Genomic DNA, 27,568 nt, shown 5'->3' with positions numbered 1-27,568 from the left:
CCAAATATCCCCAACCTGACATAATTTGTTTTTTGCATTTATATTTAGTCTGTTAGTGCTAACTTGACGGATGTTTTCCTGTAGTGGAGTGAATTTGTTCCACATCATGAAAGATTGCATTTGTAGTTTTTCTCTAGATTTTTATCTCGTGTCAATAAACAGACTGAAATGATGGAATCAGATAAGTTCCTTCACTTATCAGCATTTCCTTCTGCAACTGAAAACAAACATTTTCTCACAGAAAACTTATATATAACTTATATTTCCCTTGTAACTGGAGGTGAGTGTTCTACCCAACAATGGTCCCCACAAGATATTCACACCCATTTTCTTAAGCTTAACTCCAAAACCCCAATAGTATAAAATATAAAAATGTAAAATATCAGGTTTCTGATATTATTGTTTTTTTAATAACTTGGACCCATAAGGTGATAGTGTTCAGTTTCCACCCAGACGTTTTATTACCTGCAGAGGGACAGATGTTGAGGTCAGTTCTTTGCAATTCATCTGGGCAAAGCTGGACTCGAACAAACACATCTGCAGCTGCTGAGATTTCCCCCTCGTCCATTCTAGTTATTAAATGCTTTGCTGCTCTGAAACATGGTGTTAATTAAATATTACAGGACAGTCCCTCCAGACGGGGATTAGGCCGTGTCTTCGCCTAATACAAAATTTAGTGGAGCCAGCCATTTGAAAAAAACATCTTTTTGTGCGAGACCAGACTTAATCCTCGTGCAGGAAATCGTTTTTTTTTTGTGTGTGACGCAGTCTGTGTGATGACAGTGCCCTGCTTCTCGTCTCCTGTGAACTGCAAACTCAAGAAAGTAGAAAAGAAATTGACTAAGCATGTTAGATAAACTTTTTTTAAGCAACACTGCCTAACTTTCTGACCTTAGAATTCACTGACTTGCAAAAGGGAGAAACGTCTGTTCTTCACTCTGTAAAATTGAATTAAAAATATAGTTTATGTTGGTTTTCTGCACTTTTTGACTTTTTAAACTCTCATTTCACAGGTCCCGATAAAATGGATGGCCCTTGAATCTATCCTGAACAGGACGTACACGCACCAGAGTGATGTATGGAGCTTCGGTAAGCTTTGCCTTTATGTTTTCAATACATCCACAGCCTCTAACTCAGCATGAACCCTGCTCACCGTGTCCCACATCGAGCCTGAATCCTTGTGTAACGTTGGATATGTAAAACAGCTGGGCCTCTGTACTCCTGAGTGATGGCGACAGTCTCGCAGGAGAAATATTTATTCCTCGCTAAATAAAGTGTTTTAACAGCAAGTGAGACACGGAGAGGACAGTGGTTATGGGAAAGGATGTTGTTGTTGGATCTAATAAGGCTTGTCAATATTTTCGAAAGGAGAGAATATCTTGTTAGCATCTGCGATTTTAGCACGCAGGTAGAACACGCCCACACACCAGCAGTCCCAGATGGACAATATCACGTCAGAAGAGATTGTTACCTCCACCCACATAAACAGTTTCACAAACTGTATGCACACATGCCTACACACACACACACACACACCAAACCAAACACAGCACAGCTCGCTTCAGCAGGCCGGCCTCCAAATCCTCTTTTCTCGAGGTTTTGATCGTGCCTTCCGCTCAGTATGGCGAAAGCATCAACTGACCCTGGCAGCTTCCTTTCCTCCTTTTCCCTTTCTTCAGTTCCTCCTGCGATGATGAGAAGCATCCTGCAAACTCCCACTTCTCGCAGGAAGAGCCAATTTGTCAACATAAAAGTTTCTGAGAAGGCTCACATTCTGCCCCTCTCACTTCTTCTCTGTTATGGGGAGGAAAACGAGGTTGAACAGCAGCTCATCAGACGGACGTGTTGCTAACTCTTCCCTCTGTCTGTAGGTGTGACAGTTTGGGAGCTGATGACATTCGGGACCAAACCGTATGACGGGATTCCAGCCTGTGAAATAGCTGCAGTCCTGGAGAAAGGGGAGCGACTGCCCCAACCCCCGATCTGCACCATCGACGTCTACATGATCATGGTGAAATGTAAGCTCAGTGGGAAACCTCCCAAAACAAATCTATGTTCCTGGTCACGGTGACCCTATAGGAGAGAAAGTGTTTATAGACTGAAACTGCACTGGTTGGTGGAGGCGTACAACCGCAGGGTCTTGTTGTACAGTTAATGTGCAATGAATATTTCTATATATGAGCATCTGTACACTTACTAGTGTGGATAGCAGTAACATATTAGTCATATACAATCAGCGTATTATTAGTCAACCATTTGATTGGTGTTTAACATCAAATTAATCAGCAGTTATTACGATCCCAAAAAAAATTACTGGCAAAAACGTCAAACAAACGTAATAGTCCCATCTTTGCAAATGTCTGACATTAAAGAAAATATATTTGACTGTTGATCGGGTAAAAAAAAAGACATTTCATGATGACATCACTTTAGATTCAACAGTTTTATAATTACATTTTTCTCCCACTGCTTTTTAATGTTTAATAGACTAAAGAATAAATTAATAAAAACAATCGCAGCCCTACTTTTCTGTTTTTTAAAAACGTATTAAACCTACACAAGCAGTTCTGTGTTTGTTTTGTTTTATTAGTTCCACTACAGTTTCTGCCTTTATCCTCACAAAGACTTTTAAAGTTTAATTTTATTAAGTCAACTTATCTTCCTTCCTTCCTGCTGATGTGTGTGTACAGGTTGGATGATTGATGCCGACAGCCGACCTCGCTTCCGGGAACTAATAGCCGAGTTTACGAAGATGGCTCGGGATCCCTCACGGTATCTTGTCATTCAGGTATAATTTTACTTAAAAGGCCTGCAACTGAATTTCTGTAACTCATGAGATATATAAAGCTGAAGACTTGAATTCTTGGCCTATTCCAGGGGGATGACCGCATGCACCTACCGAGTCCGTCAGACACCAGGTTGTACCGCAGCCTGATCAGCGGGGAGGACATGGAGGACGCTGTGGATGCAGACGAATACCTGGTGCCGCAACACGGCTTCTTCAGCAGCCCGAGCAAGTTCAACAGGCCGCTGCTCCACTCCGCAGTAAGTGACATGAAAGAGGTCGGGTGTGTCTGTCCCCTCGGCTTCTCTGTCTCAAGTGACATTTGTGGTACCAGGCCACGGCTTTTGGCAAAAGCTGAAAGACAGAAAGGAATCCTGGCATTAAAATGGAGGGAGTACTTTTCTGCTTTGTGGTCAGGCATTCAAAACAAGAAAAGTCTACTCCCTGTGAGTGAACAGCTTCCTCAAGGTGGCGTAGCTTTGCTGCAAATACATCTTAGTGTACAATGATTATCACAAGATATGTTGTATGATTGTCCACCTAAAGTTTTATTAACAATGATGCTGACCCTGTCTAATAGTTGGCTGCGGAATCAACTCGAAGGTGCTAGCTACAGCTGTATGAGAGAACGCAAATATCCGAGTCAGTTGCGCTCGACCTTTTCCAGAACTTTTCCTGCCCTGAAAATGTCGGAGCGAGCCCCTGTGAAAAAAAAACGGCAGGAAAATTCACAGTGAGCGAGTTGGCGTTTTGATGGTGCTTCTAACCTCGGATGGAAAATTGGAAAAAAACTAAAAGAATACAAATATCTCAGGATGTAATAAAGGAGCCTTACACGTAGAAGATGCGGACGATAAACAGTTTCGATAAACAAAAACACGATTTCCACCGCAGACTTTACACGCCATGTCCTGTCTCCTCCCCCTCACCTAAATGTTCAGGAAATGTTCCTGTTGATGTGAACGCTTCTGACCCAGAGAATCTCCTGCTGAGTTCTTCATATGTGAAGGACAAACTCTGGAAAATGTCCCGACCCAATCTGACCTTTTTCAGAGTTCATGTCTGAAAACGGCCTATGACGACAATAAAAGAGAAGAAAAACTAAATGAAATAACAGAAAGTATTCAGTACTTGCACATGAACAAAAGACCCACTATATATATATATATTATAAAATACTATAGTACAATTAGTTACGTTTAAACTGTAGCAGCTGCCGACCAGGTTCACCACATGTGCCTCTAATCATAAAGATCCAGAGTAGGAATATTGTCACGGTATTTATGCTGTGAACTTTAAGCCGCTGCAGAGTTGAGTGAACAAAGGTGAACGGGTGCATGAGGTGAGGCTCAGGTACCTTGACTACACACACACACGTGCCAGATTCAATCACACTGACGTCGTCTATATAAACAGGGAGAGAGGAAAACCATGTGTTCTGGAGGCAGGGCCAAAATTTTCCCCCTGAAAGAAAGCAGCATTAATTGATTCAGAATTAGCAGCAGACCCCTCAGCAGCGCACACTTCACCCAACATGCCGTCAACTGAAAATTTCATTGTGCTATTTTAACCTTGTTCTGGGAAATGGGATTTCTGCATAAATCATTACCCTCTGAGTCAGAATGGAAACAAACGCAGAGTCAGATTCTTTTTTTCTTTTTTTCTTTTATTCGTAGCAATCAGCTTTAACAAACAGCTGTTAAAGTGAACGTGAGCGATCACACAGTAAAGGAGAGTGAGGACGGTTGAGTTCATTTTCCTAACATGAGAATGGCCGCTCGTACCTGGCCCCCGAACCCCTCTCACCCCACTTGCCCCCGTTGTGTTTAACTTTCACCACGGGGACCACTCCTCCTCTTCCTGACCCCCTGCCCACTCGTCCTCATCATCGGCCGCGCTCCCACGTTTCCTCCCAGGTGCCCTTTGATTGATGAGAGCTGGAGACGGTGAACTCCTCTACCTCAGGTTCAGTGAAGGCCAATGCGTAGGCCTGGCTCTCGTACCTGGGACTGTTGCCGGGCCTCGAACAGCCTGGTCAACCTTTCAAGTTTAATTACCTTTGCAGGCAAACTTTTGTGAAATCTTTCTCAGCACAAGCCTGCTTTTGTAATATCACTGTTGGGGCATGGCCCGCCAAGGGTCGGGTATTATTTTTCCGTCGCTCCTTCAGCGTGTTTAATTTCCTTTTCTTGTTGAAAGTAATTGCATTGCCACGGCTGTCACTCCGCTCGCTTTCTTCGCTCGGTTCCCCCGGTTTTAAACGCCGCTCACAGCCCTCCGTCTCAAAAGTCTGACGGACACAGCAAAGCTTGTCAGTTTGCCTGAATGAATATGAATCTGCTGCTCTCTACGTTTTGTTTTGATCCTCATCAGCTTGTGCCGAGATGACAGCTACGGTTCCTCGGGCGCCATAAAAAAGAAAACGTTACTATCCCCATTCAAAGGAAACTTATTGTCTCCTGAGAGGCGTTAAAATAAATCTCAATTACCAGAAGAATTACGCACATGTCAAACCAGCTATAAATAAAAGAAAGATGACAAAAATCGTCGGAAACTGAGCACAGCGCTGTGCATTGCTCTGAAGATGCCTGTTTGATAATATGTAACCCTCCCTTCTCTTAATGTCTCCTGTATTGATGTATCCTCCTGTATCAATCGAACAGTGCTGTGCATTCACATCAAGAAACACTGACCAAAGTTTGAATTTTCCCCTTTGCAGAGCCTCAACAGCAGCATTGGAACGTGCAACAGCAGAACCGGTTTACTGGTGAGTGAAAATCCTTTAACTTGCACTTAAATAAACATTCTGTGAACTTTATTTTGAATAACTTGTGTTGTTTTGCTCTAACACCCTCTGTCCTTTGTCACAGAACGGGTTCCCGAGCAGGGACGGAAGCTTGGTTCTCCGGTACATCCCCGACCCCACAGACAAATTTTTAGACGACGCCTTCCTGCCGGCGCCAGGTGAGCATACTCCGACTTCCAACAGCCCCCGGTGGCTTTTTCTTTTTAAATGTCACTCCAGTAAATACCAGTCAAACTCCTCTATGGTCTCTGAGTGTGATTCAGAGAGGAATGGAGACATCTAGTGGACAAGAAGCATACTGCTGTACTTATTCTCACTGCTTTCACAACACTGTTGGTACAGATGCAGGATTTCAAATAAGCAGTGGCGACACTAGGGCTGCGCTCATGACCATCAGAACGTCAAATACACGTTACAATTATCAGTGTATAATAAACTTTATTAGGCTTTTAAGGAGCAAACAGGAGACTCCAGACTCCCATGTGTGAAAGTAGTTTGTTTCATTCATCAATAAGATGCAATACACACATTTAAGAAAATAACAAGAAAAGGGAAATAAAAATATATTAGGTACAATATACTACATTTTAGTTCATTTCTTCAGGTTGATAATTTTTTCAAGAATGTTACTCATAAACCCAACGTATTAAATCAGCCAACTGTAAAACCTACAAGTTACAACACCAGTGAATGCATCACTCGAGTAAAGTTGAATTTTTTATTATACTGTCCCTGCTCACCACTGCAGCACCACAGGATGAGTTTGACTTAAATAAAGCAAACAAAACAAAACAGGTTGTGTCTGGAACCTTGGAAATCGATCCACAAACTTGGAGCTTAGTGAAATGATTATGAGTCATGTAATGATATGTAGAAAATGTAAATGTAAAACTTGGAGTCCCCTGGTGGCATAGAGGCGACATCTTGTCTTCATTCAACATCTCTATCCCTCATTATCATCATTATGGGCCAGTATGTTTTACAGATAACCCACATATTCACTCGGCCAACCTTTCTTACAGACTACATGAACCAGAACGGAGTCTCGGATGTGATGAATCCCATCTACAAGCACCCGGGTCCACCTCGCACACTCCTCCCCACCATCTCCTCAGACGACACGGAGACAGAGTACCTGAACTGCTATAAGAACGGCGACAGCGGGCACGAGTACCTCAACGACCTTGCGCCCCGCGCCATCCTCCCGATCACCTCCAACGGGACGGCCCACTGCATTCAGAAATACCACCCCCAGAACAGCATAGACAACCCTGACTACCAACAGGATTTCAACCCCTTCTTCAAGAGCCACGCCAACGGACACATCCCGGCAGCGGAGAACGCAGAGTACCTGGGTCCAGACTGACCACGTAACGGATAAAAATACAAGACACTTTCCTTTCTTTCCTGAAATGTCTGGGCTGGAGAAACACACCTGAGTGGTACCATCAACTATCATATATGTTGTATCCTGTCCCATGAAGTCAGGTGACACTGTGCAGCTTTCCATGTTGTTTGCATGCTGTCGTAACTGTCTTATAAAACCTGTCTCATTCCAAAGAGCTTTTTCCTCACAAATCAAACGATAAGTGATTTTTACTCGGTGAAAGCTGGACGAGAGCCGAAGCACACGTGACTCAGTTGACCTGAGTTTGTGGAGCAGATGCGCTCCGTCCCAATGTGTCGTCAGAAAGTGAAAACCTCTTCCCAATGTCTCAGAAGTGAAAAATGCTGCATGTGATCCCAATGTGTCGGTGGAGGATGTAACTGCCTGAATTTCTTTGGGAGGCAGAAGGACAGAAACTGGCAGCTCAGCCCAAAACACAACTTAAGGTACATGCGTCACAGAATCACAATCATCAAAGGAGTATTGATGAGTTCGAATAGAAAGGGTTGACGCACACACACACAGTGGGGCGCTCGGTCGATACTGATGTGAAGCCTTTGACTGGTGGGGCCCTCGGGGGCCTGAGGACACTCCTCCTGGAGGATCAGTCAACGAGGAGGCAAGATGTCGCAACGTATAGAAATTATTGTTTAGCGGGAATACTGGTGAATGATATCATTGAAACATGTTAACCTTTCTGCTCTAAGACAGTTCTGTGTGTGTGTGAGATTGATTTTGTTGCCTCTTAGGTTAGGGTTAACTTGGGGTTAGAACACAACACTTGGACACGCGCAGACCGTGAATGTTAATAAGACTTAAAAAGTCCCTCATTGAAACCTTAATCAATTGGTTAAAATCCCATCATAGAAGGATGAAATAAATAAAATAAGGGATGATTTAAAAGAGCATAGATACAGGTGGTGAAGCTTATAAACATTCTCCAGACCTCTCCTATGGCTGTTAATTTAAAAAAGGTGGGACATGTTAATATGAAGATTTGTCATAAATAATGATTAATAATAAATAACAGCAATGATAAGTGGTTAAAATTCATTAAGTTAAGGGATAAGGTTTTGGTGAGGCTGTCAACAATGAATGGAAGTCAATGCAAACTGCAAACGAACTGTCTGTGTGTTCCTGTGTGCCCGGATGTGTGTTACCACAGCAACTATGTAGAGAATGTGATGGTAAATATGGCGAATGTGATTGTGGTCATATTCAGGCGGGTCTGTTTCGTAAGTGTAGCGCTCTTGAGTGAAGCGTATTTGTGTGGACCCGCAAAGTTCGCTAAACTCTGGGCTGTGTAGGAGTGTGGAGTATTCCTCTGCTCACACAGGAAACTCTTTTTCCTGCCCTGTTACTGATCATTTCCTTCCAATAGTTTATTTTTAACACTCCTGACTTAAGGAGGTTGTCAAGTTTTTACACTCGACTCGACGAACCATAAACTTAAAAAACGGGGGGGGGAAACTCCAGTAGCTCCAGATGTGTTCCCATAGAGGTTTTATTTGTGTGTGTGTGTGTGTGTGTGTGTGTGCGTGTGTTTCCACTTGTTTGAAATGCTGGTTGAACTGTCTTAGAGTCACGTGAGCAGCTTGTTTGAATTTTTAACTAACTGTCATTACTAGTGGTATTTCCTTGTAAACACGATGTATTTTAGTGACTGTTTGAATGACTCTGTGTCTTATTAGAAACTCAGGATGTTTCTGATGTTTTGGTCTAAAGTATCATTCCCAGGAGACTTTTCCTTCTCTGTGTTTTTCTTTTTGTTTAGACTGTTGAGACCGTCTCTGTGAACCTGCCCCTCAAGCTTTAAAGTCTTGTTGTCTTGCAAGAGCTTTAACTTTGCGAATATCATTCCTAGTTTTAAAGGAATCTCCTCTTGTAGCAGCCTGTAGACCTACTTTTACAGATTTTACACAGGTACATGTACAGAAAACAGTGGATATTGCTGTAATATACCCCCTTAAAAATTCACCTATAATTTATACTATCAGTACACCATTTTGTCACATCATACATGAATATGCACTTGTTCCTGAATTGTAATTATTTCATTCAGAAGTGAATATGAATAAATCTTTTTTTTCTATGGAAACACATCTTGTTTGTTTGCTTTGTCTTTTCCTCACAGCTGAAACAAGTGATGAGAAGTAAAGAGATGGAGGAAGAAGGAAGAAGAGCCCAATGATCCAATCATTTACTCAGTCTTTCTTTCTTTAATCTTGATGTTTTCAGCACTTCAAGTAACAGTTTGATGAATAAGCAGATAATCAGCAGATTGACGTGTGAATCCTCTCTGATCCTTCAGTTTGTTTGTCAACCAGTGACGAGCAGATGTAGTAAAACAGCAATAGTTAATGAAAACTGATCAAAGTAACTTTTATAATGCCGATTATAGTGTTTAACTCCTAATTCCTGTTGATGTCTGTCTGAGGGGAAGAAATAGTTTCCTAAACGTAACAAAACTCATTTTTAAGAGGACGCGAGTTTAAATAAAATAGGTACGATTTTATTAACTTAGTTTGTTGTTTGAAATTGATTAAATTTATGTTAGGATCAGAATTTGGGAGTTTAAAAGTCACAGATTGGGGTTATTTTACACTGTTGTAGAAATGTTTTAATAATAGTTTTCACAACAAATTGTTATATTTTACTATAAGGTTATATATGATTTGTTTAAGGATTAAAAGCCGTAACTTTAAGCTTAAATACTTTTGAGTTCAAATGTAAAAAATGTAGTTTAAAACCATATTTATTTCATATCATAAATACAAATATTTGTGGCTTAATCAGTACTGAAAGTTGGGAAGGTTTAAAAGAAAGAACTGACACTGAAACACTCGGCTGATCTGATTGATCAGAGCTGAATGTGCTTTGATCAGATTTGACTGATTGATAGTTTCCTTAAACTTTATATAGAGAAACAGATGATTAACGGTGACAGAGAACAGGAGGACGTCTTCACAAGAAAACGCCGACAACAACAAAAAAGATGCATTGATTGTTTATCACGTCCATGTTTGAAGAGGAGGCTGTTTCATTGTGCTGGCTCATTTCATTCTAATGAATGAAATGAGTAGTAAAGGGATTTGTGGCTGTTGTTTTGCCAGTGTTACTATGACATGAATACAATTTGATTTAAGAGTGAGGAAAGTAATAAGAAATAAGCAACTTCATTTTGATAAAGTAGAATCAAATCCTGAAACCATCGAAGAAAGTCTGAAATATTTCAATGCAGTGTAATATAAAAGGACTTGTGTCCTATGCCATTTTAAAAAGGAATTAAAACAGCAACAAAGAAAAAATGTTGGATTGGATTTGGTATATGCTTAATATTAAAGACTCTCAGGAGGATCAGAAATAAAATAAACAAGATGATACCTTACATTTTATAACTAAAATTAATGTTACCGGTCAGCTTTGGGACAGAAGCTTTGTCCCATTAGGGGCCAATGGGCGGAATCAAAAATCTATCCAGGCTTTTCACCCCACAAAGTCTGATATAAGTTTGTACTTCTTCTCATTCCTTTTGGAATATTATGCTAAATCATGAAGTTTTTAGTTAAATAATATGTATTTCTTTTCACTAGTATAATTTCAGTTTTTTTAATTTACATGTTCGAAATAAAAATAATAAATAATAAATAAACGTATAAAGATATTATCATGATAAAAGTTATCTGGGAGAAGCTGGTTAATATAATACGTTTTCAGGGACTTCTTAAATGTACACAAAGCGTTTCCTGGTGTCAGGTCTAGATGCAGTGTACCGGGGACGACGCTGGGTGGCAGCACCGAGGGAACAATTTGTCTCCAACGCCGACGAACCATCCGCAGAAGAAGAGAGCATCCACAACATATGTGAAACTCCGGCTCAGCTGTCACTCGGACTCGAACCCTTTCGCCGGCGGCATGTGGCTCCCATACAGCAGACGCACTCTGTGTCTCCTCGTCTTCACTGTCCTCCTGTCGCAGGAATGTCTACGATGGGTGAGTGAGACTCTTAACGTCCCTGTTCTCGTGACTCAAACGTGACTCGGCGCGCGCGGCTCGGTTTTTGGCTAATGTTGTGTTGTTGCGCGAGGCGGCTAACAAAGCTGTTAGCGACTCCCACTGTTTACATCCAGCTTTAAATACCAGTGTGAGCCGCTAACTGGCTTTTAACAGCGGCTCGGACCAAAGTGCCTGCGGTGCTTTGCTGTGTGGATACTGGACTAACCTCGCAGCACGGACACACACAACTAGCTTTGGTTTTCACATGAGGAAACAGACGCAAAGTAAAACAAAGTGCACGTCGAAGCAGTGTGTTTTCCATCTGATGTGCTGATCGTCACCTTTTCTAAATCTGCTTGCAACTGGAAGCTGACGTTAGTTCTGCAACGTTAGCAAGTTGTTGAGCAGACGTTCCAATGGAGGGTTGAAGATCTTCTCTTCCTGTCCCCCTTTTTACGACCATGTAATGCTAATGTAAAGGTGTGGAACTCACTCTGAGTTTGAGGTTTTTAACTCAGTGAAGTTATTGTGACAAAACGAAGGAGGCTTGACTGAGTAAACATCTGTATTAAAGGACAGAAAAGTAACGTAATAACATTAATTATGATGTTATTGGTATAGCACGTTTCAAAACAGCAAATCAAAACAAGGAAACCCCAACCTCGTTGACAAGAAGCAGATTAATACAATGTCATTTCAAATTTAGAGATCCAAAATCAAAAAGAAAAGTAAGGAAGCAAAAAAACAACAACCCCCAAACAATAAAGAAAAAGACATAAAAGTCAGTTTTTAGGGACCTAATTACTTAAATAGTAATAAAACAAATACATTACAAGAGAAAGGACAACTAAATCATTTGGGTGTGTTTTATAATATTGCTGATCACAAGATTAAAGCAATTATGGGCATTCAGTTGTTATATAAATAGATTTGATTTAATCATATGAAGTTGGTAGAACATTATTTAATCACAGACTGTCCTCTCACCCTCTTTCATTGTATTCATGAGGTAATCAGGTCAGTCCACTGAAATGCATGAAACTGCTTTAAAACTATGCTGCAGCATCTCCCCGGGATCTGATTAATCATTACAGTTTCGAGATAAGAAACCCTGGTGAAAACAACATGAATGTGGGATGAGTTGAAATGTAGAATGTTTTTGGAGATTGTTCTTTAGGGATTTACCAGAAAGATTTGTTCGTTGCCAGGTTATTTTGTCGGGGGTTGGGGGTCGTGCATCAGGTTTCAAACAAACCTTGCAGGTTTCTGGATCTCAATCTAAGTAAACAAGTCTCTTGTCTCCAGTTGAGTGACTTTGAACAAATAGTTGGTGGATTTAGAGAATCCTGCTGAAGAAATAATGACATTTGAATGCTGCCCCTGAACTCAGTCACACAAGGCACAAGTAGGACATGGTGTGACACTGGGCTTATTCATAGAACAGTTTGGGGAGTAAGTGAGTTAACTTCCCTAAGTCACCCCTCCCCAACAAAGAGCATGTGAGAGCTCTGATGCTGAATAGACACTTAAACGGAAAACCTGAACTGCCTCTGTAAAAATAGTGATTAAATCCATTAAGCATTTACGGTAAAGGTATGTTTTTGTATTTTATGGAATATATCCGAATGGAGCATTAATAACAAATTTCACAATAAAAAGAACCGACACAATAACAAAATAGTCAAGATAACAGAGTGATGATATAAGACCTAACTGAAGGCTTCTCTGTCAAGCGCTGGAATGTAAAGGATTACTTTTGCAGAAGTGACATTTTATTTTCTGACATTCAAAGTACAAGACACTTGAAACACAGGAAAGGAAACATTACTCGAGGTTTAACCATGCGAACATAAAACCTTAAGGTAAAAGGGAACAGCTTCAACCTAACATAGTTATGGTCCTCTAAACAGTCACATGCTCCACTGTGTTTTGACTACCTATCTTTAATTTGTTGGTAAGACCTTGTCTTTCTAAAGAGGCTGGTCTCTTTTGGAAAAACCTGCAGAAATTCTTCTTCAACAGGAAGAAAACTAACATTGTAAAATGAATTTGCTCTTTGAACACACCACAGAAATGATCATTGTGTTTTTCTTGTCCCATCGTCAGGTTGAGGCACAGCACTGTGTCTGGTATGGGGAGTGTGGGGAGTCCCAACTGGTGCACGAAAAAAAGTACAACTGTAACTACACTGGTCCTCCCATCCCTCTACAGCCTGAGGGGTTTGAGCTTCTCACGGTATGTTTCTAAATGCTTTTTATTGAAGTTTGTTGCTGAAACCAATGTTTTTGTAACATACTCCTGCTCCCCAGTGGTAAAAAAAAAAAAAAGTCAATCCTTCTATGTTTGCGTGCAGGAACTTTGTCCTGGATATGACTATGAAAATCGAAGCCTCTGCTGTAATGTGGACCAGTTGCGCACTCTCAAAGGGAGTCTCCAGCTGCCCCTGCAGTTCCTGTCTCGGTACGAACTACGGTTATAACATTAACTATCGAAGCACATGACACGCTTTATAAACACAAGGAGTGAGCAATCTACATGTTTAACACTGCTCAAATCTTACTACACAGTCTTAAGTCTTAGTTTTGCATGTGCTTAAATCATGGGTTAGAGAGAGACTGTGTTATGCTTTGCAGAGGTTGGCATGTTGATATCTAATCTTTTATTTTTTTTCCCACATTTTTTTATTACCTTGTTTGCAGCTGTGTTACACTTTTAAATTTTAACTTTTATGTGGATGTTGTGCAACAGTTGGTGTCTCTTTTAAAAAAAAAACCTGGTTCTGACGCTCGCTGCCTCTGTGCGTAGGTGTCCTGCCTGTTTCTTCAACCTGATGAACCTCTTCTGTGAGCTGACATGCAGCCCCCACCAAAGTCAGTTCATGAATGCCTCTGAGATCAACGGCACCAGTGTAACGGAAGTGCAGTATTACGTTGGACAAAGATTTGCTAGCGGTGAGTTCACATCCAGGAGTGGTTCATTTTTTTTCAGTGCTTCCCAGATAAATCTAGAGAAATTGTAAGTAAATATAGCCACATTGGGCTTGCATGTCAAAATATGCAGATGAAACTTCATTGACCCCCCCATTAACATGAAGTCATGCTCTCAGTTGTGCAATTCTGTGGGTAACTCGTGGTCATAGTTACTGCTATTGTCATCAAATAACAAAGAGGATGCTCAGTTGAAATAATTAAACAGAACTTTTCCAGCCATGTATAATGCCTGTAAGGACGTCCAGGCACCATCCACCAACGTGAAGGCCATATCAATAGTGTGTGGCAAAGATGCAAAAGACTGTAACGCTACTAACTGGATCCAGTTCATGTTTGATATCAACAATGGACAGTCTCCCTTCCCTATCATCCCAATATTCTCAGGTAAATCCTTTTTGTTGTAATTTTTCACATTTCATCACATGCCCGTTGCAGAAAATATTTTATTCAACAACCGTCTACTAGTCAATCATCCTGTGTTGCTCTGCTTCAGATGTCCCGGTGTCTGGTTACACTCCCATGAACAACAAGACATACGCCTGCACCGAGGGCTTGGAGGACGGCTCTGGTCCTTGCTCCTGTCAGGACTGCACCAACGCCTGTGGGCCCCGACCCGTACCTCCCCCTCTCCCCCCACCCTGGACAATCTTTGGTATCGATGCTATGACCGTCATCATGTGGATCTCATACGTGGCCTTCCTGCTGATCTTTTTCGGAGCTGTACTGATTGCGTGGTGTTACAGGTAAGGGACTTCTTGCTTGTGGTGTGTTCTGCTGGGAATTGTATCACATGGTGAATCTGCAGCCACTCACCCAACAGGACAATAATATATTGGTTTTGTTGCTGGCATTTGAAGTTAATACCTAGTTTGTTGGTTTGTGTTAACAGGAAAAGGAGGATCATGTCCGAGTATGGCCCCATACTGGACAGCAATAACCCGCTGTCTCTCAACAGTGATAATCCTGACCAAGGTGAGAATTTTTTCCACCTGGCATCTATACGTCTTATTTCTTAGGTGTAATAACTGTCATTGTTGCACAGCCGAAACCAAATCCAGGTCTTCTCTCCTTAGTCAATGCATCATGTTGTGAAAGTCTCGGCGAACGCTTCGAGAATGCACTGCGCGTCTTCTTCTGCTCCTGGGGTTCCTTCTGCGTGCGACATCCCTCTGTGGTCATACTGGGGAGCCTGATAGTCGTGGTCGCCTCCTCTGGTGGGCTGGTCTACATGCGCATCACCACCGACCCCGTTGATCTGTGGTCGGCTCCCACCAGCCAGGCTCGTCAAGAGAAGGACTACTTTGACAAACACTTCGGCCCCTTCTTCAGAACTGTACAGCTCATTATAACCACTCCAATCAATGACACTACCGTCTACTCCCCATACCCTGCCGGATCGGACGTCCCATTCAAAGCCATACTGGATAAAGACATCCTGCACCAGGTGGGTTAACATAATTATTCATTTTGATCAGTTTGCTGTCATAAGAGCCCACATGTGTTGCTACTCTCACCAGATAAGAAATATGCGGAGCTACTGCATTTGTGAAACCATGACTTATTTGTGTTGTTCTCTTTTTTTCTATTTTCATTTGTTTCTAACCGTGAACAACCAGGTGCTGGATTTGCAGCTTGACATCGAAGCCATTGTGGCCCCATACAAGGATCAAACCGTCACCCTGAAGGACATCTGCTTGGCCCCTCTGGCCCCCTACAATGACAACTGTACCATCCTGAGTGTCCTCAACTTCTTCCAGAACAGCCACGCTGTGTTGGACCACACGAAGGGAGATGAATTCTTTGTCTGGGCTGACTATCACAGTCACTTCCTCTACTGTGTCAGGTGATTTTATTCTTTTTTAAATTTCCCTTTTCAAAATGTACCAATAGGTTGTTTCAAATTCTTCAATTTCCTTTGGTTCCCAGCAAAGATCTGTTGAATGACAAATTGTTGCAGTAAAACAAGAAACCACATCTGTGTCTAAATTAACACCTGCAGTTCACGAGAATCTATTTGCTTCAGATATGGAACATTTTTATGCTTTTTCTTAAAATTGCTATGATAGAAAGTGTCTCCTTTTTTAAAGAAAAAAAAGGCACATCACTAGTTCCTCATTAGTTGTCATGTGGTGTTTCTTTGTTTATGTGACATTTGAGTGAGTTTCTTTCAAACCTTTAACTTTGTCTGCTTCTCTTTTTTGTGCAGTGCACCAGCATCCCTTAACGACACCACCGCCCTCCACGACCCTTGTTTGGGCACGTTTGGGGGCCCCATCTTCCCATGGCTCGCCCTCGGGGGTTACGATGGTGAGCTGGATTAACACCTGTTGATGTAAAGAGAAATAGGAAGTAGTGTTGGATCTCTATTTACAAAACTTGACTGCAATAATGTTTACTACGTGATATATACAATACGTTTACTTTGGTGCAGCAGTCAGATTACAACTGTGTTGTCGTATAAAAGATAATACAGATAAATAAAATTCACAACCAGAGGCGGCTAAGATTTTTCCAGTGAATTCTGCCTGTGCTGTGACCGTCTCTCTGTCAAAATGAATGTTCTGCTGCAACTGCCATTTCAACTGAGGATTTCCTAAGCGATTGCCTCACTTTTACACTTAATGAATCTTTTTTTTTTTGTCTTTTGTCAGAGACCAACTACAACAATGCCACCGCTCTAGTGATCACCTTTCCACTCAACAACTACCTGAACGACTCAGTCAGGCTGGACAAAGCTCTGGCGTGGGAGAAAGAGTAAGAACAAAAAAAAAAATCTGTTACTAATATCACTGTTAGTTTTATTTCATTTAAATCACCGTGATCGTTTGTGTGCATTTCAGATTCATCAAGTTCATGAAGAACTTCACAAACCCCAACCTGACCATAGCGTTCAGTGCAGAGAGGAGTATTGAGGATGAGATTAACAGAGAGAGCAACAGTGACATCAGCACCATCGTGATCAGCTACGCTATTATGTTCATCTACATCTCCCTGGCCCTGGGTCACATCCAAAGCTGCAGGAGAGTGATGGTAAGAGACCAAGCCCTGACTCAGTGTTGCTACTATAATCCATTCCTGGAATAGTTTAGCTCTTGCAGTGTCGCTCTTCTTTCCTCCCTGTGACGTAATACAAAACCGGCACAGCACGCTTGACAACTACCTGCATTTGAATGTAAAAGGGAACATCTGAGGGACAGCACATGACTCATCCTCTATTTGTTTGTTCTGCACAGGTGGACTCAAAGATTTCTTTGGGTATAGCTGGTATCCTGATTGTGCTCAGCTCTGTGTCCTCCTCACTGGGGATCTTCAGCTATGCTGGTATCCCTCTCACCCTCATTGTAATTGAGGTCATTCCCTTCCTGGTGCTGGCTGTCGGAGTGGACAACATCTTTATTATAGTGCAGACGTACCAGGTAAAGTTTCCTTCCCCTCAGTCAATTAAACTATCATATCATTCATTCATTCATTCATTTTTTATTTATTTCGAAGTGAAAAAAAATAAAAGAATATTATTTACAAGCAGTGATGAGAAATCTACATATTCAAAAAGGAGTGAGAAGAAGTACAAACTTAATTTTGCACTTATTTGTCATCTGGTTTAATGCTTTAATGTACTATACATCTTAATTATCAGTTATATATTTGTTAAACCTGCAACACGTGATTTCTGTTTGTATTTCTGCACAGAGAGATGAGCGGATGCCACACGAGGAGCTTCACCAGCAGATCGGTCGTATCCTTGGTGACGTTGCCCCGAGCATGCTCCTCTCCTCGTTCTCTGAGACGGTGGCCTTCTCCCTGGGTAAGTTGGATCATGTATTAAATTGACTCCTCTAAATATTCACAGAAAATAAATGTGAATTAATCTTTAAACGTGTATTTAGAATGATTGTGGTTCACCTTAAATTAAGAAAATGGGTTCTAATGGAAAGTATTGATACAGTTGCCTTTTAATCAAATGCCGTGATTTCTGGTTGGTCACATGCTGATGAGATTGTTGTCTCTTCTTCTCGTGCAGGAGCCTTGACGAACATGCCTGCAGTGAGGACTTTCTCTCTGTTTGCTGGCCTGGCTGTTTTTATTGATTTCCTGTTGCAGATCAGTTGCTTTGTCAGCTTGCTCGGCTTGGACGCAGAACGACAGGAGGTGAGTGTGAGGGAAAACTGTTGTGACATATTAACGATGATACTGGGGGGGGTATTAAATGGTCATGTGGCAGGGTTTCTCTACAGATTTAACAGCCCCAATTTAACTATTGGGCCTCAGTGACACACAGTTGACGACTCGCTGTTCATGAGTCACTCTTAAAATTCGTCACAGTCAAAGTTCCACTCACCAGTTTTGTCTCTTCTGTCTAAAAGGGGAACCGACTTGACATCATCTGCTGCGTGAAGCTGCCAGAAGGTCAGGAAACAAAGACGGATGGTTTCCTCTTCCGCTTTTTCAAGAAAGTCTATGCCCCATTCATCCTCAAAGAGTGGGTGCGACCAATCATAGTAAGTACCTCAGTGAGACTTGGCCAGTAATGCACAGCTCCTCCTGTTGTGTATTACTCTAACTTGTTGATAGATTGAGTTGGAATCATATTTTTCATTTAGTAGAATATTGTTTTTTGTCTGTATATGATGATCATGCTGTTCATCTTTTCTTCTTTAGGTGGCAGTGTTTGTTGGAGTACTCTCCTTCAGTATTGCTGTCATGAACAAAGTGGAGATTGGACTGGACCAGAAATTATCCATGCCTGATGTAAGTCTTTGCAGTTTATGTCAAAGTTCATGGATTTCTAGTGGTCACAACTTGAACCTTTTTACAGACAGAATAACACGTTTATATATTATTTTAATATTTGTTGCAACATTTAGTCTGTGATTTAGTTTATACTGCTCCTGTCAGTCATCAGGAAGCAAAATCAATTGCATATCTTGTGGTGTAATTATTTAAATTCCTATAACATGACATTTATGCAACAATCGTCAAATCTGATGTTTTGTTTGTCTCTCCATCCAGGACTCGTACGTGCTGGACTACTTTAAGAACATGAGCGAGTATCTCCACACTGGCGCTCCAGTGTACTTTGTGGTGGAGGATGGTGTGAACTACAGTAGCCTGGAGGGTCAGAATGTTGTATGTGGTGGAGTGGGCTGCAACAACGACTCTCTGGTCCAGCAGGTCTACTCTGCCTCACTCATCAGCAACTAGTGAGTCTGAGCTGTAAAAAAAATCTTGAACAAAAAACATTAGCTACATGAAGTGTCTAGAAACCTGTTTCTAAAAAAATTATTTAAATTACACTATCTTAGAAACTTGTGAGTTCAAATGGTAATGAAAGGTCGAAAGTTAATTTACTCTAATCTACGATCTCTTCAATTTTCACATTCCAGCACAACCATAGCCCTCACACCGTCCTCCTGGTTGGACGACTACTTCGACTGGGTGAAGCCTCAGTCCACTTGCTGTCGTTACATCAACGCCACCGGGGCTTTCTGCAATGCTTCAGGTACTTTTTTTATCCAGTGTCAACGTGCTATGAATGATACCTGTGTCAAATGTTCAACATAAAGTGCAGTGAAACAGATGTTAGTGCAAATTCTTTTAGTATCATGTATTGCAGTTTTCTACAAAGTAAAATCCCGGTATAGCGGTTATATGTTTCAGCTTGTAATACAGACTTTCGAATATATTTCTTATTTCATTTGTTTATTCATTTTTTACATTTATGGTTTTGGTGTATATTTGTCAAATACCTGGTTGAATTGAGAGGATGAAAACACTTACCACTGTTTTCCAGTGGTAAACTCATCGTGTGTTCACTGTCGGCCCATGACTCCGAGTGGAAAGCAGAGGCCAGAAGGTGAAGACTTCATGAAGTTTCTACCCATGTTCCTGTCGGACAATCCCAACGTCAAGTGTGGAAAAGGGTAATTTAATATCTCTGTCAACATTTGAGGTTTCTATTGAAAACACATGACACACAGACACAATGGTATAACTTAAAAATGTTTCCTTTGGTTTAAAAAGTTCTTTTTACAGTTAAGCAATTCTCAATCTCGATCTATTACTGCTCCTCCAGCGGCCACGCAGCCTACGGCACAGCGGTGGACCTGTATCCCAATGACGCAGGCGTGGGAGCCACTTACTTTATGACTTTCCACACCATCCTGAAGGAATCCCCAGACTTCATAAATGGTTTGAAAATGGCCCGAAATCTGGCTCATAACATCAGTCAGTCCATGAACCACAAAGTGTTTGCCTACAGGTAAGTCCTCTTGCTCTTCTCATGGATCTTTGTTCAATATGCTGTATGTTATGATTCCTAATCTGTAATTCTGTGTTTTTGAATTTTCTGTGTATGATTTTCCAAGCTGAGATAGTGAAGTTGTGTTTGTTTAGGACTCAAGGTTCAAGGGCATCAGAGAGGAGAAGTAGGTCCTAGATAAGCAGGCAGCAAAGAAAACATTGTAAATGGCAACGAAGCTGATGTTTGACCCAAAGCACTGACTGAACCTCCCTGGCCACTTTATCCGATATAACAGAAAAGTCTTGTATTGGAGGCTAAAGCCAGTTTTCCACAAAAAAGTGGAAAACTGGCTTTCGACCTCAAAAAGATACAAAACTAGATTTACTGTGTATTTACAATAAATGGTAATAGTTGTCACTGCTGATATTTATCTCAATTATTAAATATCAACCAACAAGAGGAAACAAAGGAAGTGATAGTGTAGCCTTGTCATAACGTTTTCTGTGAATGTAAAAAAGCCACTGGACAATGTTAGTTCTCTTAACTTCTTTTTTCACTTCGTGTTTTTCCTCCTCTACAGCATCTTCTACGTTTTTTACGAGCAGTACCTCACCATAGCGTACGACACGGCTCTGAACTTGAGCGTGTCGCTGGCGGCCATATTTGTGGTGACGGCGATTTTGTTGGGCTTCGAGCTGTGGTCAGCGGTGGTCGTCTGCATCACCATCGCCATGATCCTGGTCAACATGTTCGGCGTCATGTGGCTGTGGGGCATCAGCCTCAACGCTGTCTCCCTGGTGAACCTGGTCATGGTGAGTGGAATGAAAAAGACTGGTGGAACACCTCAATAATATCCAAGCCACCTTAAAAATAAATCTTGCTATCAAGGTTTAAGGAAAGCAATAAATACTTTAGAAAACATATTGTAAATTGAATAGGACAAGATAAGAAAGGAAGAAAGAAATGTAACATTTCTCTCAGTCTTTTGGTATTTTGTCCTCGTGATGTTATTCTCTCTGGCTCTCGCCTTGTTTAACCTCAGGGACTTTGATCGAGAAATTTCCCCATGTCCCTAAATACCAGGAATTACAATATGTTCTAAAGAAACCGGAGCCGAGAACAGTTTTTCTTTAATCTCACCCATAAATATTCAGCATAATGCAGCAAACATTTCCATGTTTCTGATGTTGAGTTGTTCCCTGTCCTCTGCTTCAGACCTGTGGTATCTCGGTGGAGTTCTGCAGTCACATCGTGCGAGCGTTTTCCATCAGCGTGAAGAAGAACCGAGTGGAGCGGGCTGAGGAGGCTCTGGCTCACATGGGCAGTTCTGTAAGTCTCTTTTTCAATCTTTTTCACACCTAGTGTGGCTCTCAGTTCAGCGTACACCTCAGTCCACTTAAAATCAATCAAGTTGCACTAAATGAACACACTCATACTCATCAGTTCCCTAAATATGCCAGATTTTTTCATTAAGATCCATGACTTATTTCCTAGGAAATTGGTGTAGAAATATAAAAACTTTGCAACGTTAAAAAAAGTGAGGAAAAACTCCTGGATCTGCCCATTTGTCTGGATTCATGTCGAGGTGGCTTCTCGCTTGTGCCATGTCCCATGTTTCTGCCAATTAAAATGCATTCATTGTAATCCTGCTGACAAACTAATCAACTAATGGGGACAAAAACACGACCCCTTTGGCGAAGCTTGAAAATATTTGCAGTTTTATATATTTGAAAATTTTCTACATTTCATATTTCTTGACCATGGCATAATATGACACTGTTCCCTCTTTGCAGGTATTCAGTGGAATCACGCTCACAAAGTTTGGAGGTATCATAATCCTGGGGCTGTCCAAGTCGCAGATCTTCAAGGTTTTCTACTTCAGGATGTACCTGGCCATAGTTCTGCTGGGGGCCACACACGGCCTCATCTTCCTCCCCGTGCTGCTCAGCTATATCGGTCAGTATAGTTTAGTATCGTCACACATTTAGAGTGAAACATACAAGCTTGGAGCGCAGATCTAATGAGTGTTTTTGGTTCCGACTCCATTCACAGGTCCGTCGGTGAACAAAGCAAAGGTGTTTGCTGCTAACAAGCGCAACGCCGGCACAGAAAGGGAGCGGCTCCTCAACTACTAGGAGGCCGCGGACAATGAACAATGCCCTGACTATTTGTCTGGTAGGGACTGTGTGGGTGTGAGCGCGAGGCAGTTTCTGTGACTACTGACACACTCATCGTCATTGCCACTACTATGCACGTATTTCACTCAGGAATACACTTGGGAATGCCAGAGGCCTTGTTGGGCTGCACACTCGTATCGACTTCTGCAGCAGACTTCAGACCCCCGACATTCCGCACACTACAGGACAAGCCCGACCTCGGTATTTGAAGCGTGAGCAGCGTGCCGCGGGACAGATTTCAACACTTTGACTGTGTGGACGTAAGAGAGACACCACCCCCGCCACCATTTTAAAGACAAACCCTCAGTCAGATTCTATGAGCTATTTTGATAAGGGAAAACGTAAAAGGGTAAAACTGATCAGTTTGTTTTTTTCATGTGTTTTTGTTTTTTTTAAATATATGCCAGAAACAAATATATATAAATAGATCTGACTTTTTTTTTTTGTTTTTTTTACTTTTTTAGAACTGTTTGATATTATGAATCTTTTATTTACTGTAACACAGCCCTCACCGGAGCTAACCAATAACAATAGCAATATCATAAGTCCTCCATAATACCTGACATCAACATGAATCCTATTTAGAGCTGTGTCGGCAAACTGCATCATAAAGACGTACGGCTCATTTTCACCTAGCAATAATATTTTTCCTGTGCACCTAAGGAATCTGGGATTAGCTTGTAAGTACTGAGACAGTCATGTTTTTACGCGAGTACACTGGATTTGAAATTAAAAGTGTCTTTTAGCTTTACAATTTGGCTTTTATTCTATTTGTTCACATCTATGTGGCCCTTTTTTTTTTTCTTTTTTTTTTACCTATGGGAGCGTAGGTATTCGAATGGCACTCACTGGAGCGCATTGCTCTGCCAAGGCCACACACTCGTAGATATCAGTCCTCTGAATGTGCCTGATTTCTTTTTATTATTATTCCCTCAGAAATTGGTGAAAATGATCCATCTCACAATGTTATGAAAGTGAAAGAAATTCCCTGATCCGCACCAAAATTGAACGGGTTCTTCTCTGACCACGTCCTTCCACCAAGTTTTCTTGGAAATCAGTTTGGTTGATTTTGTGTAATCTTGCGTACAATCCAACCAACTAACAAACAAACGGACAGCGTTGAAAACATAACCTCTTTGACGAAGGTAACAAAAGTATATATAAACACCCTCAAAGCTTAAACTTCACGGTCACGGTTTCATTTCACATTCAGTTTGCCCACAAAGTCGTAACAGGAAGTATGTTGCTCCTGTCGTGTCTTTTATTCTTGCATCGATTACCTCTTGCGCCACATTTCATTTCAGTGATAGCTGATGTATCTTAATCGTCTTTTTGAGGTTGTTAGTCCAACACCCCCGAGTCAAGATGCATGTTCATGCCAGATGTCAAGGGTGCAATAAATAATGCTAATAATGGTTTTACATTGAAGTGTAACTGTGAGACTTTCCAGTTTCTGAAATACAGCTGTAGCTGGAGAGATCAAACTTTCCATTAAACTGTAAATAACATGCACGGGACTGATTGAGATTTCTGGTCATCTAGAGCATGTTTTACTGAATGCTGAGTAGATAAAGACTAGAGACGAGACATTTAAGTTAATAATGATATTAATTTTTATTTGTTAACCACTGTGTAACTGGGAACTGGAAAAATGAAATGTTGGATTTTCAATGAGTTTTCAAGTTGTTGTTTTTTAACTCAACACCCCACAACCTACGCTTCAACATGTCTGAGGTATTGGTTAATGCAACTGATCATTCATTGTGCCTTAATCACAGTTGTGTGCTCCTACTAATTTAATTTGAACAGGACTGAGACATTACAGGAAGAGGATGTTATCGTTTTAACCAAAGTGTTTAAAAATCTTTTAAGGAACCAAATTCCTTGTTTTTAAGACATTTTTTTTCCCTTCATGATGCAGTTGAAGATTTATGGAATGTAAGAATGAAATGTGTCAAAGAAAAATGTTCATGAGCAACCGACTGAGGAAGACTTGTGCTTAATAACGGTTCTGTGTTTTGAAATGGAAAGATAATCTCTGATGACGAAAAACTGAACCAAGATCTGGGATATTTAAGGTTTTTAACAATTTCCCAATATATTCTCTATGAAATAATTTCTTGTCTCAAAGTGTTGTTTCTATACTAATGTTTGAGCACATGTACATTTGATTTAACATTATATTGTCCTTTTCTTTTTTTAAGAAGAACTTAACAGTTTCTCTTGCATCTTATCCTTGAGGTTCTATACGAAGAAAAAGTACAGTAATTTACTTTTAATAGGAATAACCCTTTTGGCACCTTGAGCATGAGCCATCTGTTGAGATTGTTCAGACCGACCACAGTGTGGCGTCCTCCGTTCACAAAGCTCTGACTGCATCCTGCATCCAATGTAGATGTTGAGTGACCTAATTTCTATGTCTTGAAGATAAGCAGCCGTGCCGTGCTTTTACTTTGTCAGTTTTTCCAAATTGCAGAGTCCAACCGAGCATAATGGAGCCGGTTGTTCTGCTTCTAAATTGGCGTCATTTGGATATTTACACTACAACTTCAGAGGCCGTCAGTCACTCACATCCCATCTGAGAGTAACTGCCAAACCCGGAGCTGCGTGTGCTTCCTCACAGTGTGTGTTGTTGTGACTGTGCGTCCAGCCCTGTTGTCTCCAGCTCATGACTTATTTATCCGCTGCCCTGCGAGAGCCGGGGACTGTTCTTTGAATCGAGCTGAGAGATTAAAATATTAATTTCCTCTGCAGGGGAGAGCGTTGCGAGCGCATGATTATGTAAGATGTGCAAAGCTCACCTCTCTCCACCAGACACTGACCTGCCCCTGTCCTCTGACACATACATACTGTACAGAAAGGCTCATTGTAGTTCAGGAGGGGGGTGAGAAACATTTTTTGGGAAAATATTCTCACAAATGGAAGAGAATCAAGTTAATTTTGGCTGAAAGCAATCAGAGTGTAACACAGAAATGCCCCAATTCCAAAACTATACAATTATTTATATGAGCACACAAAAACACATGCTCAGTTTAGCCTCAGACATTCATCTGATAGTTCTCCTAATACCATACACACTCAATGCTGGTTTCATTAAGGTAAAAAAAAAGTATATTGTCTAATCTTGGGATAATTCTATAATTAAATAGGTTTTTTTGTATAATTGCCTCTGTTGGGCCAGATGAATGTTTATTAGTCTCTCAGCAGTAATCTGTTAACTAATACAGCTCAGGAGCTCTAATTACAACCATCGTGTTGAATTTAATAGTTATGTGGTGGATGTACAAAAGAGGGCACGTGTAGAATTAGTTACAGGAGTGTGATTTCGCTTCTGTTAAATATAGGAACATGGACCACAGTTGAAATGTATTTAGAACACATCATAACCCAAACTTCCCCAAAAAGGCTCTGATGGTGTTTATTACATTTTCATTATGAGTGCAAGAGACAGCCATGCTTTCTAGTACAGGTTTCAAAACTTGTTTTTCAGTATAAAATATACCACGTAGTTTATCCAGACCTAGTCCTATCTGTGCCGTCTACCCTCTCCGTGTGTTTTCCTCCCACAGATTTCCTCGAACTCACACCAGGGCCTCCACCGCTCCAACTTAAAACGAAAAGTGTGGATCTGCTTGATCCATCAATAAATAAGTGTAAGAAGCATTTAATGTCCCCCCCGCGTCACTGGTTTTCTGTTACACTGGTCTCGGTTGTCTCTGAAATAGACTCTTGGGGTGGAACAAAAGGGATTAGGTAGCGTTGTCAAACATGAGGAGAGGATCAGATTTTCAGGTCGACCCGCAGAGCTCTCCCCGTCCCAGTTTGGGATAACAACACAACGGTACAGTCACTGAAGAGAGACGCTCACATTGTTCCCATCAGTTTGTATACAACAAAAACTCAGCTTCATAAACTCTAAATTAAGGATATCAAATTAATTCCCACACTGTCATTTCTGCAGCTTTTTAACCACAAGCCCCAGCGGCCACACTTCCTTGTTTACAAACTACTGTAAATGACGGGAAAGCCCTGAGTCACAGCATCATGACAGGAAAAGGGGAAAAATGCCGTTTCAGCCAAATGTTATTTTAAAGGGAAGGGCAATAGACTGCAGCTTGCCCCAAACGATGGTACACATATTTTCACAATGAGGGTCACTTATGTGTGAGCAGGGCTCAGGAAGGCCTGTCAATAGGCCCCTTTATCAGCCCGAGGGGGGAATTAGGCCGTCAATGGAGGGGACTAAGCCACGTATGCCATGTGTCCACGCTCGGGCCTGCTCTGTTTGTTTTGATGGCAGCACGAGACTGGCGTGACCGGCGTGACTGCGGGCCTTGTTTACGTTGGATGTGTGTCAGGCGGGGAGAGTTCCCCCCCCCCCCCCTCCATGAGAAACAGACCTCTGAGATTGCATCAGAGCCACAGGTGCAGTCCGCTTCCAGTCAAGGCCGCTGCAGTCTCATGTGCTGACCTGATCAGGCCTGACAGTCTGGAAACATGAGTTATGAGGTGTGTTTGATAAAGGGGGCTCCAAATAAGAAGGGATACACGTTAAAATCCTGTCTTGACAAAGTCATGTCTGGTTTAAGTATCAATGTGTCAACATAAGCTTCAGACATTGAGCAGAAATCATAAAAAACTGTAGCTCACATTGCAGATTCAATATGGAGCATGTAGTGACAGATACATGAACAGAACCACTGCTAAGAGAAAAGTTTGGACCAGTCAATGAATTTAGGATTTGACAAAAGTACAGATTAACTCAATTTCTTGCAGAGCTCTGCTGATAATCTTGTTATGTGTCATGTGGGTTCAAGTCCCATGATTCATTTTTTTTTGTGTCTTTAATGCTGTAAATTCATAAATGAGATATATCAAAGCATCAAATATGATCCCAGATTAGTAATTTATCACATAGCAATAGGATAATTAGAATTGTCAAGATGCTGAAGAGCTACATGAGTTAGATTTAGCTACTATGTTGTTTTTTAGAAAATGTGCGATGGTTTGAATTACCTTAAAAACACACGTCTGCCACTCTTGCATTTTTCATAGATGGATTCCTGTGTGTTTCTGTCGATTCTATTGTTTTTTAGTTTTTAGGTAACATCTCATTGGCTACGAGGCCACAGCCATGGGTTGATAACTATATTGTTATCGCAGTGCATTTAGTAATCTGTCCAATA

The 27,568-nt window shown here is 41.3% G+C and overlaps 2 protein-coding genes across 2 annotated transcripts in view; both read left to right on the top strand.

The window, feature by feature from the left end:
* The window catches only part of egfra (epidermal growth factor receptor a (erythroblastic leukemia viral (v-erb-b) oncogene homolog, avian)), a 42,173-nt gene extending 33,093 nt beyond the window's left edge, over positions 1–9,080 (top strand). The window contains exons 22-28 of the mRNA XM_035169272.2: positions 1,014–1,089; positions 1,872–2,018; positions 2,691–2,788; positions 2,878–3,045; positions 5,505–5,552; positions 5,656–5,749; positions 6,614–9,080. Of these exons, the coding sequence (XP_035025163.2) occupies positions 1,014–1,089; positions 1,872–2,018; positions 2,691–2,788; positions 2,878–3,045; positions 5,505–5,552; positions 5,656–5,749; positions 6,614–6,957 (975 nt within the window). The 3' untranslated portion in view covers positions 6,958–9,080. The remainder of the gene's footprint in view (positions 1–1,013; positions 1,090–1,871; positions 2,019–2,690; positions 2,789–2,877; positions 3,046–5,504; positions 5,553–5,655; positions 5,750–6,613) is intronic.
* A 1,746-nt stretch (positions 9,081–10,826) lies between these two features.
* On the top strand, positions 10,827–23,136 carry npc1 (Niemann-Pick disease, type C1). Its single transcript, XM_035169271.2, has 25 exons — positions 10,827–10,971; positions 13,081–13,209; positions 13,328–13,434; positions 13,780–13,925; positions 14,181–14,348; positions 14,458–14,707; positions 14,854–14,936; positions 15,038–15,408; positions 15,581–15,807; positions 16,171–16,271; positions 16,616–16,718; positions 16,805–16,994; positions 17,198–17,380; positions 17,655–17,769; positions 17,986–18,113; positions 18,329–18,463; positions 18,624–18,713; positions 18,975–19,165; positions 19,349–19,464; positions 19,756–19,885; positions 20,038–20,223; positions 20,786–21,017; positions 21,421–21,534; positions 21,999–22,161; positions 22,258–23,136. The coding sequence occupies exons 1-25, from the start codon at positions 10,894–10,896 to the stop codon at positions 22,338–22,340; spliced, it is 3,819 nt and encodes a 1,272-aa protein (XP_035025162.2). The 5' UTR covers positions 10,827–10,893; the 3' UTR covers positions 22,341–23,136.
* The last annotated feature ends 4,432 nt before the right edge of the window (positions 23,137–27,568 follow it).

This window comes from Hippoglossus stenolepis, chromosome 11, assembly GCF_022539355.2.
Source record: "Hippoglossus stenolepis isolate QCI-W04-F060 chromosome 11, HSTE1.2, whole genome shotgun sequence".
Lineage (NCBI taxonomy): Eukaryota > Metazoa > Chordata > Actinopteri > Pleuronectiformes > Pleuronectidae > Hippoglossus > Hippoglossus stenolepis.
Note: the sequence above shows the minus strand (reverse complement) of the source record. Positions and strands in the feature narration are given on the sequence as shown.